Below are 17376 nucleotides of genomic sequence, written 5' to 3' on the forward strand. Positions count from 1 at the left end.
AAGATCATATAAAAGAATTTACTGAAATTGTGATTATAACTATAGTATTGATTTCCTCACAAGTGATTTCACTAGTAACAATGCTCAAAAGGTATCAGAACAAAAATATGAGAACTGAAACTCATTGACAAAGCAATTTCTCACAGCATTTACTTCAAATATGTTAGTTACTGTTAAAAGGATCAACCCTACAAATAAAAGACATTAATTTAAAAAATTAAGTATGCAAATACTAACAGCAGTGGTAATATTTTCCAGGTGATCACACAAAACTAAAAATACTGACCACCATAAAGATGAGATTTGGGGAAAAATGAAGAATCTTGCTATTTAATACTTACTTACAGGAATACAGAAAACCACAAATGAATAACCTTCTGAAATTGTTAAAAGCAAGACACTGTATTACATAAATTTGCAATTGTGGGTTACATCCAAGGTAAATGCCACATACCAGGAAAGCACTAATCCCTCTAGCTAGGTCAGCTATAAGCTCCTATCATATTACTCAGTTCTGGACTTCTCATCACCACACACACAAACACACCCAGAAGAGCTGAGGACAGGGCGGTGGGGAAATAAAAATCAAGATTATGGAATTTAATACGTACAACTCACAGTCATGCTCTATAAAATGAAGTTAGAGCTGAGTCCATTCCCTTCTGTATTAATGCCCTAATGCCCTTTTTTATGGATACACAATACACTGGGCATCAATAACCTTTTTTCCAAAGAAAAGTATACATAACTAGTACATTACAACAGGACTGCAATAACTTAAACATATCAAATCTTTAAAATTATGAAGGTTTTTTTTAAAAAAAAAGATATTTAAACAAATCACTTGTTATGGAAAATAAGATACCTGTGCTTTCAAAGCAAAGCTTAAGAAAAATATGTGTTGGATAGCCTAGTCTAAGTCTCTCGCATAGAAACAGAGAATATCAAAATATCAGGATTAAGGCAGAAAAACATTTTATTTGATTCGGGCTTACTTCCTACTTTATTAGAAAGGAAACACAACAACTTTACATATAAAAAAGCCATAATTCAGAATATTCTCTTAATTTTTTGGTAAATACTAAGCAGGGAAAAGATTAACTACCCAGATAGTGAGAGAGTCAAATTGGTCAGTCTGCAGAAGTGAAGCAACAGCAAGTAATAAATGACGCCTTTGCTTCAACATTTCAACCTAGAATTAGCAAGTAATATGTGCATAAAGCAACAATCTTATACTGACAAAAAGATACAATTTCATGACTCAAAGGTTGTGAAACTAGAAGGGCCAAGTTTCACATACTCTGATCCCATATCAGGTTTTAATGCTCTAAGTAGTTTTTTCATTATTAACAGATACCTGCATAAGGAGCCCACATCTGATCATGCTTTCATTTTACACACAGCTAATTCCATTAAAAAAAAGTTTACCTCAAATTCAGATTTCTCACATCCAACTTACACGGTTCTACTTCAGTGCTTTTCCTTGGAACATACCCAGGCACACAGTAAGGTTAAAATGCCGTACAGGTCACTCTAGACTTCTAGTGCCTTGCAATGCCTTCTAAAGACTTACATAAGGCTCAACGAAGACAGTAAAGAAGGGATTTGCAGATCTGTCGAAAGAGGCCAAGAAATCCACAAAACCAGCAGCTGGACAAGTCCCATGTAGTTGCAGCACACAGATACATCAACGTGTGTCTGTGTATGGACACATACATGAAGAGCGTATAGCCACTGTTTCAGCTTCCTAGTCAAAGTGATTTAGAAAGGTTATGTGGCATAACCTTTAAGACTTCCCATATGTTTGATAGGATCTATTATGCTATTTCTCCTGTACACAGGATGAGAGTTCGCTTGAGAAAAGGTAATTCTAATATATTTGCAACTGCAATAAAATATGACTGAAGAGCGCTACCCAAAATTTAGAAGTTTTAGCATCTCTAGCATATGCCTATGTATTAGGCCTGGCTGAGATGGAGTAATTTTTCTCCATAGCAGCCCTCACAGTGTTCTGCTGTGCACTGGCAGCTAGAAAGGTGTTGATAACACACCAGTGTTTCAGCTACTGCTGAGCAGGGCTGGCACAGCATCAAGGCCAACACTCCCCCCTCATCGGTGGGCTGGGGTAGGCGAGATCTTGGGAGGTGACACAGCCAGGACAGCTGACACAAAGCGACCAAAGGGATACTCCACACCATATGACTTCTGCTCAGCAATAAAAGCTAAAGGAAAGGGGGGTGGGGGGCATTTGCTATTTACGATGTTTGTCTTCCAGAGCAACTGCCATGCATGCTGAAGCCCTACTTCCTGGGGAGTGGCTGGACACTGCCTGCTGATCGGAAGTACAGGATAAACCTTCTGCTCTCCTCTGCTTCCATGGGCAGCTTTTGCTTTTATTAAACTGCCTTGATCTTGACCCATGAAGTTTTTTCCATCTTGTTTTCTCCTCCCCGGTCCTGCTGAGGAGGGGAGTGACAGAGCAGCTTGGTGGGCACCTGGTGTCCAGCCAAGGTCAACCCACCACACCCTACAAAGAAATGAAATGCTCAGAGCTTACTACTCCTATAAGAATACTGGTTCATTTAAAATAGTTATAAATTCACAAGGCCAGTATTAGTGCATTTCCAAGATTCCAGTTTTAAGATTTCTCTACACACAAGTAGAGCATGTTCAACCCAGCCCACCCAGTTACCATGCTGCTTAGCTAAGAAATATTTCTGAGCAATCTGGGAGATTAAAAAAAAATTTAAAAAAAATCAAGTGTATCAGTCACCAGCAAAAATATACTCTCCAAATACACCTGTGAATGCTGAAACTCCTGCTTAGGCTACTTGAATTTGTTCCTACAGGAAGAATTCACGTGCCACAAACACATTTATAGTAGAGATGGAATGAGGAGGTTTTTCCTTCAGAAAAGATTGCTGAAGCCTGCTACAGGAGATCATAGAAATCAAAGGATTATTCAGGAAGGAAAGATAGAGGAAGGACATGAAAGGAAGGAATCAATTTCAGTTTAAACACAGTTTTTTCTACATGTTCAATGGTTTGTTTTACAAAACAGGCAGACATTTATCTAAAAACATGTACACAACAGAACTGAAGCCTCTGTAAAGCAGTAATTCAAAACTTAACACTCCGAACAGTTATGATGGTAAATGTTCTATGTATGGGTTCAAAACTTCAGCTACCAGAGAAGATACCCAGCTCTATAAACAAAGGTTCTTTCTCAATAAAGAGGTTACAAAAGTAATACTGTTACTATTTTCCCCTAAGATTTGCAGGTTTGAACGTGTCAAAACTGATTCTGACATATCTTCACCAGACAGTATTTCAGTTCAAACTAATCTAACATATATAAAAATCTGACAAATTTAATGTTTTCCAGAAACAGGTTCCATAGTCAATGGCTTGACTACATTATCAAGAACTCATTCATACCCTTCTAACATGATGTAAGTAACCACCTGAAATTATTGTCTGCTTTATATCAAAAAAACCCACCAAAAAAACCCAAAACAGTGAGACACAGCAGCAACACACCTTGTTCAAATATCAATCTACAGATTAAATAATTTTCACTTTCTCTTCTTTAAACTTCTCTCCCCGAGAATATCCAGCTGTACCAGGTCTGAAGACAGTAATTCCCTTACCCTGATTTTTGTGTGCGTTTGGGAAGATTACGAATAAGAATTAGACTGCATGAAGAGTGAGGACAAACAGAAGAGATTAATTTCTTAAAGCCCCCAACATTTGTGGCTGTGACAAGAATGGTAAAGGAATTCAGAAGCAGCTCAAGCATCAGGTAGTTTATTGCTTTTGAAATTTGACTAAATTTTCAGTTGGTTAGACTGTCAGTTGACTCACCAAAACAGCAATGTTATGTTGCATGCCTTTAGCCAAACCTGAAATTAAATTGCTTTAAACAATATATCCTCTCAAATAGTTCTAAAATTATGCTACTATGAGAGGAAAAAAACCTTAGACTAAACAGATGCAATTTGGCTTGAGAAGTGATTACATAGAAATGTCATATTATTCACAAAAATCTAGAAAACTACACTTCACACTTGGGGAAGGCCAACAGATACTTAAAACAGACAGTGCAGGATGACTCATCCAGTAGCAATTAATCTTTCCAAAAGAAAGTAGAACTGCTTAACAATCAGGCAGAAAACCGTGGAAAAATACCTCAACAAAAGGTTGCAAGCAAACCAAAAATAAATAAGCGGACAAATGCAAATTTTAGAGATCTTAAAAACAAGGAGAGGACAGGTGAGCTGAAATGTCTGATTTTTACAAACAACAGGAACCTCACAAAAATCAATAAAAAGACAGCCAGGAATTAATGCAACATCTGATCAAAAGAAGGAGTCATACAGATAAAGGACCTGTGTGATGCACTCTAGAAAGCTGAGAGTCAAATAAACTATGAATGACAACCAGTGAATGACAGTAAATGAATGACAACCTGTCCCAAATCATGAGAGCATTAGGGCCATATTGCCAATATGAATGGGACAGTACAGAGACTTCCAAAGAAGAAAACAGTAACTATGCCAGACTGAAGTTACTTTGTAGGTTGGATAAGTGTCAAGAAGGGAAGTCATGCAGCAATTCTTTAGCTATCATAAATAATTGGTTCTTGGAGCAATCGGCCAAAGTGCAAAAGCATCTCTTGATTTAACCCAGAGTACCTACTTCAGAGAGGCAGCTGCTGTAGAATATTCTACAATAGGAGCAGCAATGTGCTCAAATTCAACATTCTTGTAAATGGAAAAAATCCCCTACAGCCAGGAGGAAAAAAAAAAAAAAAAAAACAAACAAAACACCACTAATTTCAGCAAGGGGAGCTATATAACAATGAAGATGCTATCAAAAGATAATTAAAAGCAGCACCTAAAAGGGCAGAATACAAGTATCATGAAAACTTTTAAAGATGTTAAAAGAAAACACTACATCGCTGAAGACTTTAAAAAATATCCTGTAAACCAAAAAAAGGCTATTTGAAGTAAAAAGCAAACTTCAGAATCAGAAAATACATCCAAAAGGAGAAAGAGTAAATATATCATAAATGCAATTAAGATCATTGCCATCTACGTAGAATTTTGACGAGCATCTTGCTTTCAAACACACCAAAAACAGAGGAAACCTGCCAGAAAGCTGATAAGGATGATAGATGATTTTCTTTCTGCTGTGGCCTGATCTTCCTAGGTGCCTTCTTTTTGCATCTTAAGCTATCTCTGAATCTTTGTTAAACTACAGAGAACACCGGGAAAGCTCACACACAGTTTTTCCTCTGTGGAGAGGAGAGCTTGAGGAGCTGTCTCAGACTGAAGCAATTTTTGGAAAGAAACAATAAAATCGACATTTTGGGATGCTCACTCTTTGTTAACATTCACCCAGGAGTTCTAAAGGAATTCAGATATTAAAAAGTCAGACACTATATGGTAAACTACTGTTGAAGTCAATTTTAGTTTTAAACATTCTAGGAGGATTCCAGAGACTGCAGATAAATCTATACCAAGCAGATAGTGAAAACTTCTAATAAAAAGAATTATCAGGCACATTAGCAATTCAAGTATCATACGGAAAACTCAAAACAGCATTTGCAGAGGGGTATCATGCTTCCCTGATCAAAATCGTTTAAATGAACAGGCAAGTAGATAAAGAATGATCTGCCTGAGAGAACATATCTGATTTTCCTAACAACTTTTGAGAAGGTCTTCACCAAGGTTCTTTTAAAAAAAAAAAAACCAACAAAACCCAAAAACCATACACCCCAAAAAAACCCAAAACCAAACAAAACCAAAAAAAAAAAAAGCAGCCCTACAACCTTCCCAACCAACCTACAAACAAAAAACCCTGAGCTGATACATCACAGCCCTGGGTAACAAGTGATGTTTTCCCATTTACTTACTCTCACTGTTACTTGTACAAAAACATAAACATTAAAATTTCAGTAATTTCTGTCCATACTGCCAAGAATGCTCCTGCAATCCTGCACAAACAGAAATAAAGACTTGCCTATTACATTCATCAAGCTAGCCAAACTAACTGGATGCTGGAGTCCAAGAACAACCTTGATCTCTTGTTTCTTGTCTTTCTACCTGTGTCAGGTTTTGCTTAAAATCATTACCTCAACTCACTATTATTACAAGGATATTACAATAAAACTCTTTCCCTGGTATATTTGCAAGTTTCCCTTGGAAGACATGCAAAGATATGAATACCATGAATGATTTGCTAAAGGAGAAAAAGCTACCCAGATTCCTTCAGTATAAACATTTCTGATGACTAAAACATTAAAGGCTTTTACCCATTTATCAACTGTTCAGCAGTGAGATTGCTACAAATCTCACAGACTCAAGGAAGCAACACTCACTCTGCATGTGGCATGCAGGCACATGCCACGTACCCAGTAATTACCCCAGAACTCATGAATGAAGTTATTCTACCACTAATGCCACGAGACCAGGTTGTGAAAATGAACGCTATGTAAAATACTGTTAAAAATAAGATAAATGAAAACTGGGACTTCATTTACTTTTAAACATCATTTTCCTGTGACAGTACTTGAAGTAGTGAAGGCAAAGGATGCAACTCAACAATAAACTCAGGAAAACACGCGTTTGCAGTCTTTCAGAAACTTACTGCTTCCTTGCGAAATTTAGTGCCAAGTATGACTGCAATAAAGAAAGCCTAACTGTCCAAAGAGAGCAAGCTGTCAAGCTTGCAACAACGGTTGGGATGGCACATAACCAATTGCAGTTAAAGACAGGGATTAAAGAAGCATGAAGGGACAAAAATATACAGAAAAGCCCCCTCATGGTAACACTTTCTGGGTTTGTTCATTTTAGCATTTTCTCTCCTTACTACTTTGGCATTTTTCACAGCTGAGCAGTCTTTAGACTTTCAGTGTACACATGTTGCTACTTCTACCAGTGACCGCCCACTTTTGCCAGTTTCAAACCCACAGGTACTTCCACACAGCCCTCCCAATTGTACAGCTCAAGCCAGCTTTGTTTAAGAGCAATGAAGCAGTTACTTGGTATCTTTTAAATGGCTGCAGCAAGTATTCTGGGATACATTTTAGGCCTAACTGTAATGAGGTAAGAACAAACTCTTCCGTCACTGTGCCAACAGCCCTCCAAGCATACTTTTACCAAGAACACTAAGTATAACCCCTCCCAGCCAGCTATAGTCAGCAAGATAGAGATACTGGTAACAGAAAATGTGGTTTGTCATTTGGATCATAAAAATAGCTTGGTATCGAGAGCATTACCTTGCCTGTGCTTTGCAAGATGGTAGTTCTTGTCCTCCATACTCTCTCCCTGCTGACAATATCTCTGGTTACATCCACTTCAGCATCAACAAAACTTCTCTGTTTAAGAGCAGTTATGTCGTCATCCAGATCAGTTTTGATAGTAGATCTTTTCTTTGCCATGATTTTTGCTTTGATAGCAGCAATTTTTTCCACTGACATGGCTTCAGACAAGGACCTAAATAAACAGAAATAACAGAAAAGACTGAATAATTGTACAAACAATTCTTCTGAAAGAATCTGTGAATGAGTACCTTCATCCTGCTTAAAGTTTATGGCTATGCTATAAATCATAAAATAGTCACCTTACAGATACCTGAAGATTACATGAGCTTGGCATTGTTGTTTTGGGCATGCGAATCAAACTTCTGACAAAAGATTCCATTCCGGTATTAGCACAAAAACCATCAAATAATCTCAACTGTAACAAGCAGAATTAAAGATTGCAAATGTAAAGCATCAAGACTAACACTTCCATTTACATCACCTGAATTTCAGCTCCCCATTACTTTTAGTGGATTACAATTTGATGTCTAGTCAATCAATCCCTGGCTGCTCTGAGGTTTTCAAAACATTAATCTAGATTTTAGCTGAGGTGCTGTTACAGGGACCTGGCCACTCGGAAGATGTGCTACCTTTTCAGAGCATGTAGGCCAAACAAACAACAGATGGTAGGAACTTTGTCCACATTAATCTGTGTTTGAGGTAGCTCAGTTCAGTCCAGGAGTGCAACACCTTTATCTGTTCACTTTTAATTGTGAACACAGAATTTGGTTGATAAACGGCACGCCCTATTGTTCGCAGACGAGCTGCGGAACAAATAAGGACTGAATTGCACAATCCTAACTGCACATACCCGATTCAATTTTCTCTGATTTTTTTTTTTTTTTTGAGATTACATTGAAAAATTAATACAACAAATAGTGGTTGTGAAGTATTCTCCTTTTACAACTAAAGTATTGGAAAAGGAATTTTTTTGTGTTGCTGTTAAACAAAGTAACAACAGTAACAAGCACGGAGTTCAAACTCACTTCCTGTAAATGTTATTTGAACTTTTTAAAAAAGGGCAGTCTTTTACATTTAGCATTAAAAAAAAGTATCTGTAAATACAGAATACAAAGTAATTACAAATAATATTCAGTAATCCTTACTGCAGCATTGTCTCAGAACTCCAAAACAAAGTTGTGACACACTCAAGCTAGTATCCAAATTATTAGTTTATATAAAACAACATGTGTACTTTCTGATTTTAAGTCAGGCATATCAATCAGATTCTTTTTTTTCCCTTCAGTTTCCTTTTAAGTATACCTATACAAAAGACAGAGGAAGAAGACATTCAAAATAGGTATTTTTCATGTGGTTAGGTGTAATTATGGATTCTAGAAATATCTCAACTCTGCTGCATTAATTGTTTGCAAGGCTAACTCTTAAATTTAATCCCAGTAAAGGACAGACAGGCATTCACAGTATTGTTTATGTTCAAGAGAGAAATTTCTCAAGAATGCAGTTGGTCTATCAAATGAAACTATTTATCTGCAAAATCCAATGCAGACAAAGCAGTACATTAATTCATACTTAAACACCTTAACTGTAGGAAGGATGACTCCCATTTTACATTATTGGAGCTGACACACCAAAAAAATTAAGCAGCTACCTTTACTTTAAGACTTCTGAACTCAGGCAGCATTTGAAAATGAACTACTAGAGTCTGGTATCCTACTAAGCCCAAGATCCTCAGCATCAACAAGATCCTGCAAGAATTTCACTTCCTCTCTGCTTGGCTTTTGGAAGATACGGTGTAAGACTCAAAACCAGCTGTCATTCTTTGCAAAATTCTGGATGGATACAACGGAAGAGGAAAGGTGATGGGCAAGTTTTTAAGCACGTGAATACTGGTTACTACTTCTGGCAATGACAGTGCATTATCCTCTGCTAGCCTACTGCCTCTTCAGGGCAGCTCACCTCTGTAGGGAATCAAACAGAGATTATGTTACCCTTTGATCTGTTCTCACAATGTTTCCCTCCTTTTGCATGCAAGACATTACTCAATACAGGATATTTTTCTTTGAAATAGAGAGATAATCAGCTTCCCCTTGCAATTCTGCACATTTTATTCGACTGCTCAGCTAAACACCACAGCAGAAGAAAGCAGAAATGGCAGACTCGGTGGGAAGAAGAGACAAGTGTCTGCTCACTTCTGAAGACAAACCAAATCTCATGTCATGACATTTGAACTCTCACTCAAGACCAGGAATCTGACCAGGCATGAAGTTCTGCCTCCTCAGACATTATTAATGACAGCACCTAAGGGAGGGAGACTTCCACTGAGAGCTGCTGGACAGAAGTAAATCAGCTGCTTTGAATAGCACAAGAATTGTTATCAGTCCTTTAATTAAGCATTACCCATAAGAAAAAGTATTCCTACCTGATCTGCTCCGTTTGCACGATACCTTCTTTATGTCCTTCCAACCGAGCTGCCAACCGCTCCTTGTCAAGGCGCACACACTCTTCATCCTAGCAGTAACAGTAACGTTTAATTTTTTGTGCATTCTCTTTAAAAAAAAATACAACTAAAGCTATTCAGATTTTTTTTTTTTTACATTTGCAAGGACTATCTTTATTTCCAATTATTTTTTATCTGCACACTAGTATTAACTGTACAGCTATTGAAGATTTCCTCTCAAGAATCACAAAGTGTAATTAGAATAATGAAAAGGAAACTACCATTCCCTCAAAGAATCTTGCTCAGACAATTGAGAACAATAGAAAAATCAGAGAACTTAAAGCTGGCAAACAACGCACACATTCAGGTAGGACAATACATACACACACATACATATTTAAGGTTAATTTATCAGACACTCAAGTTTGCCCTGATATTTAATCAGCGACGTTTTTAAAGAAAAGAACTGCTCAGAACTGTTAAATCTTGTCGCAGAACTTTTATAAATGGCATTCCTAGTAAATACAAAAAAAAGAGTAAGGATGCCTCTAGTTACTTAAATCAGGTTTGAGACAGACGTGTAACTTGAGCATGTAGTAGAAAGATGTAATTTTATGCCATCTTTTCAGCTACTTAATGCTGGTAGCGCTTGTGTTCAATCTGTCCTGTTTCCTCACAAAACTTAAATCAGCACCAAGCCTGTCCTATTGCTAAAAGGCTGTTTGGAAAGGCTGAACAACAGCAAAACCAGTCGTGGCCATGTATCAGGAGAGAAGTGGAATCTCTACACCAGAATAATCTCCAAATAACTTTAAACAGATTTTACACACTCTGAGCTGCTAGAGCAGCAAGGAAACAAAGAGAAGATGGGCATAAGTTCATTCGGATCATATGCAGAATTCTTGATTCTCCAAATTATAATGGTGAAGATCTACAGTTTCAAAACGTAGTGGCATCACAACCACACAGGGGAATGTAGAACAAAAATCTATAGATCACCAACAGGTCATCTCAGAGCAATCATCTGCTCATGTGCCGTTAAGAACGTGTAAAGTTTTTGTGATTTTTATGCAGTTATAGCTAAGCACAAATAACCTTCAAATCCAACTCATGAACAAGGAAATTCATGTATTTTGATAACTCTTCTTCTAAGAAGAAATCTAAAGCCTCAGTACTATGAAAATATATACAGCCAGATTAACAGTAACTCACAGAGGAGACAACTGGATGAACACAGTGTTTTTAAAAAATACGTATCAAGAAAAACAGCAAGTCAGTTTTTAAAACCAGGCAGAGTTAAGTAACACAATGTGCATAATAACTAGACACATTGCTTCTATTCAAGAGGCACTTGTGAAAATGCACTGTTAAATTAATTACCTAAGACACAGCTTCAAAAAATAGTAATCACGGGGATAGTTTCAAATACTGCTATAAAGGGACTAAATTTGCAGGTAAAACAAGTAAGTATCCACTGATAGAGGGTAAGACTGGCTTTTAAGTTATAATGTCAACTCATGGATGGCAAATAACCATAACTGTCATTAAACATCACTTTTATTCCAATCCCATAGCTCTTAGCAGACAGGTTATAACACAACAGGTACTTACAGATACGTGGTCAAGCTTTCCCCTTTCATACTACAACATACATCTAGCAACTAAAATTCTAAGTTTAAATCAGAGACTTGAATACTAACTCCTTCCAGTTCACGTTCACACTAACAGAAGTGTGCACCCAGAGTGTAGCCCAGCTGAATTGCTACAAAAACAGATAAATACTGTAATTTACCACCACCCCCAATTTGTATTGATGACAGTTACTGTCATTACCTCTATTCTTGGTTTCTTTGCTTCTGCTAATATTTCATCTGCTGCTCTTTTAACTACAAGAAAAAGAGGACATTAAAAATGCAAGACTGTAGTACACTTCCATAAAATAAACCTCAAAGTTATTTTTTAGTTAAACTGTACCTTGAGTAGACCGTTGAAGACCAATTTCAAGTGGAGCACTTCTGTCTATGCTTGATGAGGTTGCTGGAATCAAACACAACATTTCATTTAAATACAAAAGATTTGCAAAAGTATTTAGGTATAAAAGGAAGAAGGACAATTTGCAACAACGGAAATTCTAACTATATATTAGGTAGCAAAGGCAGTCAAACACTGGAACTGGAGATATTCAGAACCTGACTGAATATGAAGTTAGATCAGGTTGCTCATTTAGCCCTTCTTCGAAAAGGAGATTGAACCAGATGACCTTCTGTGGTCCCTTCCAATATAAATTAGTCAGTGATTTTATGATCTGTATATACCACATAAAAGAAAACAGAGTCACAAAGATAATTACTTTATAACCTGGAATCAAGGTCTACTAGTCTGTCTAGTTTTTGGAATAAAGACAACCTGTTGGTCCCATTAAAATATACACCAAAAATGGTCTGCTGCTCATGTTACAGAAATAATCTCATGTTTCAGTATACTTAAAATTCTAAGACCACCTACAAAACAGAGCAACTTACAAAAGCAAACCATATTTATCTTTCCCTCAGAGAAACCTCTTTTCTCTTACTATTGTTAACAAAAATTTTAAGATGATGGAATACTAGGCAAATCTGCCAGACTGACAAAGCAGTGATTTGGTATTTTTTACTATACTGAAGATTTTATCCCACACACTTACTGCATCAAGATCAATGCACTACCAAAAGCTTCCCACAGTCCAGAGAAGGAAAAAATATAAACACTAATCATTCTAAAATGTAACCATTAACCAAATGATGTTGCTAATAATTAAAAAGTAGCTCACTTCTAAACATGCATGTAGGAATGCAGCTCGCATCTAAGCGCCATAAAAATAGTTATGTTCAGAACAAAAAACAAAAATAAAAGAAAACCTAACTTCATTTGAGAAGTCTGAACATACTCAGTTAAGCTGCAAGCTGACCCTCATTAACCACCCTTCCCCTCCTACCCCTCACTTGTGGCATAAATACAAAGCAGTAAAGAACACTGTGTCTAGGCAAAAAGAAAGCATCACTCACATGTTTCACCATTTAGGTATGCAAGCAAGTCTTTCCTATCAGGTCTTCTTACTACAGGAATGTTTTCAGTCTGAAAAGACAGCAGACTTGATATTAAACTGTTATTCCCTCAGAAAGTCTCTGCTGAAGATTCTTCACTTTTATTGAAAACTACTCATTCACACAAAGACAGGAATGCATGTCCTGTCTCCCAAGAAAGCATAACTATCAAGCTTAAAAATGCAATTACTTCCTAGAGAATGCTCAGCTACACAAAATGAAACATGTTGTCTGCTATAAAACTGAAAGAGAGGACAGCTTTCTTCCTCCTTCACTTCAAACTTGAAAATAAGACTGAGAACTAGCTTTTCACACACACACTTTGCCAGGAGTCTATGTTGGTACGCAGAAGTCGAATATTTCAATTTTGTTTTTCCAAGTGTGTACAACACGCAGCTCTGTTGTATCAGGTAACCATGTGGCACAGGGGAAGACAAAGCGTGGGCTCATAGAAAGCAGTCAAATGCAAATCAAAAGGACTTCCTCTTTCAGAATTCCCCAACCTTTATTTGTAGAGCTTATCCAGTAATTTCTTTCATTAGATTGCCTACTTCCAAGTCCACTCCAAAGCTATTTTGCCATAATTTTCTGTTTTGTAGATCCTTGCAACCTCTGGCACTAAAGGATCATCTAGATCAGGATCACACAACAGAGGACAGATGGACAAAAGTACTTCTGAAATAGAGCTGGGAGACAACCATGACTATAGAATTCCAGAAGAAATGCTGCCATTACTGTTAATACTTGGGTGGCACACTCTTATTGTAAATGCAGTTTGGTGGTTTGAAGGGATAATCTATTGGGAAGTGAATTGTCAAGGAAATACTCCACCTTGACACAGACTGTCACTTGAGCCCTGTGTAGAAGGGTTCTTTTTTAAATACACATACACACACTTAGTTAACTGCCCATGTTTTTCCCTTTCCCCAAATTCATACACTTAAAATGCTACTAACATTCCCCGAAAATAACTATGCACATACTACTTAACACAAACAAGACAAAATAAAATTTTACATGGTCTACTTACTGCAGCACGGCGGACATAAACAGGGTGTGAAAGGTGCACATTATTGAGTAGAAACAAGATAGAATCCAAAGTGTAGTATTCCCTGGGTTGGCCCTCCTTCCCAGTCCTGCAAAATCACGAAACAAAAGGTTTTAACATTTAATCTCCCCTTCTCTCATGCACACACTTTTTTAGCAAAGTTCTCTTTTCTTTCCAGATGACAGTTCAAAAAGGAAATAGTAATATTATTATCAGGCTATTGCCAACCTAGCGATCTATCAATTGTGTTAACAAATACAAGCGAGGGATATACGTTCTTGCAGCCTCTTTACTGAACGTATTATAAAAACTGTCAAAAATAAGAGCTGGATAGGTTGTAAAATACACAAGAAGCAAGACTTGGGAAACCGTAAGAACACATTCTTCTACATCTCAAACATATTTATTCTGAATATCAAAGGAACTGTCTACCTTATTTGGGACAGCTAGAGGAATGTAACTGAAATGCAAATGAAAAAAAAAAGTATTATGTGCTCTTCAGGTATAACAGGACAGAATTTTCACCACTACAGAAAGCACAGTTAAGAACTCAGAATACACAAATGTCATGAAGTCTAGAGAGCAAAAGGTTCAAAATGGTATCAAAAGGTCAAAATACGAAGCGACTAGAAACTAATTGCACAGAAAACTAGCAAAACCAAAATGGACTACAGAATCACAATGAAACACCATAGTGAAGTCAGACCACTTCAGAACAACACAACAGCATCAAGTTCAATCTCAGCTTCAAAACAGCTTGTTGGAAAGAGATGCCTTTTAAATCTAAGAAGGAATCTGTTCCATGTAACAATTTGAAAAAAAAAAACAATCCCACAAAGCAAGGCCAAACAAAAACCATAGTTTCAGTTTGGCTCCATGTGCACTGAACATAATTCCCTCCTCACACACACATTCACCCCTTTATGCTGTTACTAGAAGAATATGCAGGGGAAGTAATGCCTGTCCCAGTTTCAAAACAAAACCTGCCCCCTAAATTCTTGAGCTGCTCTGAGGAAGGACTTTTCCATCACTTTCACAGCCCCCAACAGGACCTGGGATTCCACTGCCCAGGCCTGGGACCTGCCAGACCCCGTCCCCAGCCAGCCGGCTCACCTCAATGCCTGAGGAAGATGACGCACCAGAAAAACAGGCCAAAACTGTAAATTTTAAGACTAGCACAGAACTTTGATCAAGCCAGAGATTTCAGGAAGAAATACTTCCATTAAAACCATAAGAAGGATTTTATCCTCCAAGTACAGCGGCTTTACTCATAGCTCACCATCAGCATCAAAACACTCACCACAGAAGTGCCAGCCTCACTGGGGGAGGGGAGAGAAACGAAAAATACTCAACCATAACTTTCTTGAACCTGAGAGAGCTACACAGACATCTACTAAATGCAACAGAAGTGTAAATCTGTTTTCTGCAGACTGTGGATATAATGCCACTACTGCTTTTCTTGCAATTACTTTTCTGAAATTATCTAGATTGAAGGTGTCCAATAATCTGTTCAGGTTAAAATGTTACTTTCATAATGATGCCTGAGAAAACCAATACATGAATAAAATGCAGAGAAAAGTGATTCAAAATACCAGGAGAACGGTAGAATAAAGGATCTTTCTATCGCTGTTTCTTCCCTGTGAAAACTTAAGTCTGCATGGGGTGGGGGTGTGCGTGTATGCTTTACTGCTGAGGAAAGGGAAGAGACTTTCAACTGCTAAGAAGCTAAAAGTTGGCTTCAAAATTACAGCCAACAGAACAGGATTCCTCAGCAAGGAATCATTTGAGTATTTTACTGTTTCACTGCTATTTTGACAAGGTGGTATCTAAACATATTCAGACCACTGATGGAAACAAAAGCTTTCACCGCATAGACTTGGCTCTGCAGTGAAGTCTATGTCACATGATACAGTTGTCACTTCATTTTAAAACAAACATTTTAGATTATCTCACTTCAGAATAACTCATTATTTCTTTGAAGTGTATCATATCCACCAAACATTATGTAAAAAGTCCAGCTGGTCTTCTATTCAAGTTTTTAGCAATATTTAGCAATAAATGGCATAATTTAGAAAACAAGTACTGAACAGTTATCTATTAATTTGAAAATACAGTATTACAAAGCCACAGGCATTGTCAAAGCTCACCAGGGCACAGCTGGTACTTCATCACTTAAACCACACACACAAGAAATCCCCATCCTCATTATGGTTCTAAGAGGATGTTTTATTAGGAGGACAAGATATCGCACACTAAAGGGAAAGCATCAGATGGACAAGCAATTACATGCAAGGAGAAAAATAAGTCTAAATTGAAATTTCAGCATCAGTTTGTGTTCCTTTCTGATTTTCCAGACAGAAAGAACCTGCTGCATAAATAGAGAACTAAAAGCAAGCTGGATCTGAAAGTAGCTTAGTTCAATTCACAAAGTAGCAAAATAAATTAATTCTCTTATTTCCTATATTTAGTAATGGCATCAATTACTTAAGAATTAAAACCTTAAGAATCAGACCTCAAAAACTCCAGTACTCACGTTTTTTTCTTTAATGGCTATTAAGAGTTGCATCTCTTAAAAAAAAATGAAACTCCATCTTAAAAAAAGGAGAAAATGCTTACATAATGCAAGACAGAAAGTTTCACCTGCTTGTTTTTAACACCAGAAATTTCTTTCCTGCTCATCCATCCACCCTCAACCTAGGGTCAGAAGGAGTTTATTCATTTTTAACTGCTTCATTTCCTCTTTCATGTTTCAAAGCATGCATTTTTATAGAGGTACTAAAGGCCTGTGTTTCATCCACAAAAGAAAGCAGTAATCTTTAAAAATACACAAGACTAGGCATGCAGTGTGTCACACAAATTACAATACCCATGACCAGCTGCTCACTGTTTAAAAACTTCTCACTCAGCTGTGCATACAAGCCCCTCTGGTGGGTAAACAAAGCAAATAAGTTTCTCCCTTAGATTGATTCCTTCCCTCTGTTTTGAAACAGATTCTATAATCACTCTTCAGAGGCCACATATCAGTCATTAGATCAAAACACACAAAACACTTAATCTTAGACCATCTAGCCCTCTTCAAATGCCAGCAGGGGTATTCATATAATTATCACCTGGAAACTAACCTGAATTAAAATTAACTTCTGCTTTTCTTCCCCCCCCCCCCCCCCCCCCCCGTTTACTTTTAACTTGGTGTAGTTCCTCAGATCAATTCACTGTTTGGCTGACACTTGCACTAGCACAGCGAGAAGGCAGCACAGGGCAGCACTGACAACTTCAGCCAGTTTAGCTGCCCAAGGAGACACAGTGTTAAATGTCTAGTGGGACTACTTCTAATTCTAGCAGGGACAGAATGCCACCACGGCTGTTTGGACTTGCATTACTCTCTCCAGACTGGCAGCAGAGATGCCATTACAGCAACCGTGCTGTGGACACCTAAAACAGAAGTCAAGGTTTGCTTCATGAAACATTAAGCCACTAACAA

General features: G+C 37.4%; 1 protein-coding gene and 1 pseudogene across 1 annotated transcript in view; both read right to left on the reverse strand.

Moving 5' to 3' along the window:
- The window catches only part of CDC73 (cell division cycle 73), a 111954-nt gene that overhangs the window by 92173 nt on the left and 2405 nt on the right, over positions 1-17376 (reverse strand). Inside the window, exons 2-7 of the mRNA XM_074876760.1 lie at positions 13878-13983; positions 12809-12878; positions 11739-11801; positions 11598-11650; positions 9747-9835; positions 7283-7499 (exon numbers count right to left, since the gene is read on the reverse strand). Coding sequence (XP_074732861.1) covers positions 7283-7499; positions 9747-9835; positions 11598-11650; positions 11739-11801; positions 12809-12878; positions 13878-13983 — 598 coding nt within the window. The remainder of the gene's footprint in view (positions 1-7282; positions 7500-9746; positions 9836-11597; positions 11651-11738; positions 11802-12808; positions 12879-13877; positions 13984-17376) is intronic.
- Positions 13386-13805, reverse strand: LOC141946255 (ubiquitin-conjugating enzyme E2 D2 pseudogene; annotated as a pseudogene).

The sequence above is a fragment of the Strix uralensis genome, chromosome 8, assembly GCF_047716275.1.
Source record: "Strix uralensis isolate ZFMK-TIS-50842 chromosome 8, bStrUra1, whole genome shotgun sequence".
NCBI lineage: Eukaryota > Metazoa > Chordata > Aves > Strigiformes > Strigidae > Strix > Strix uralensis.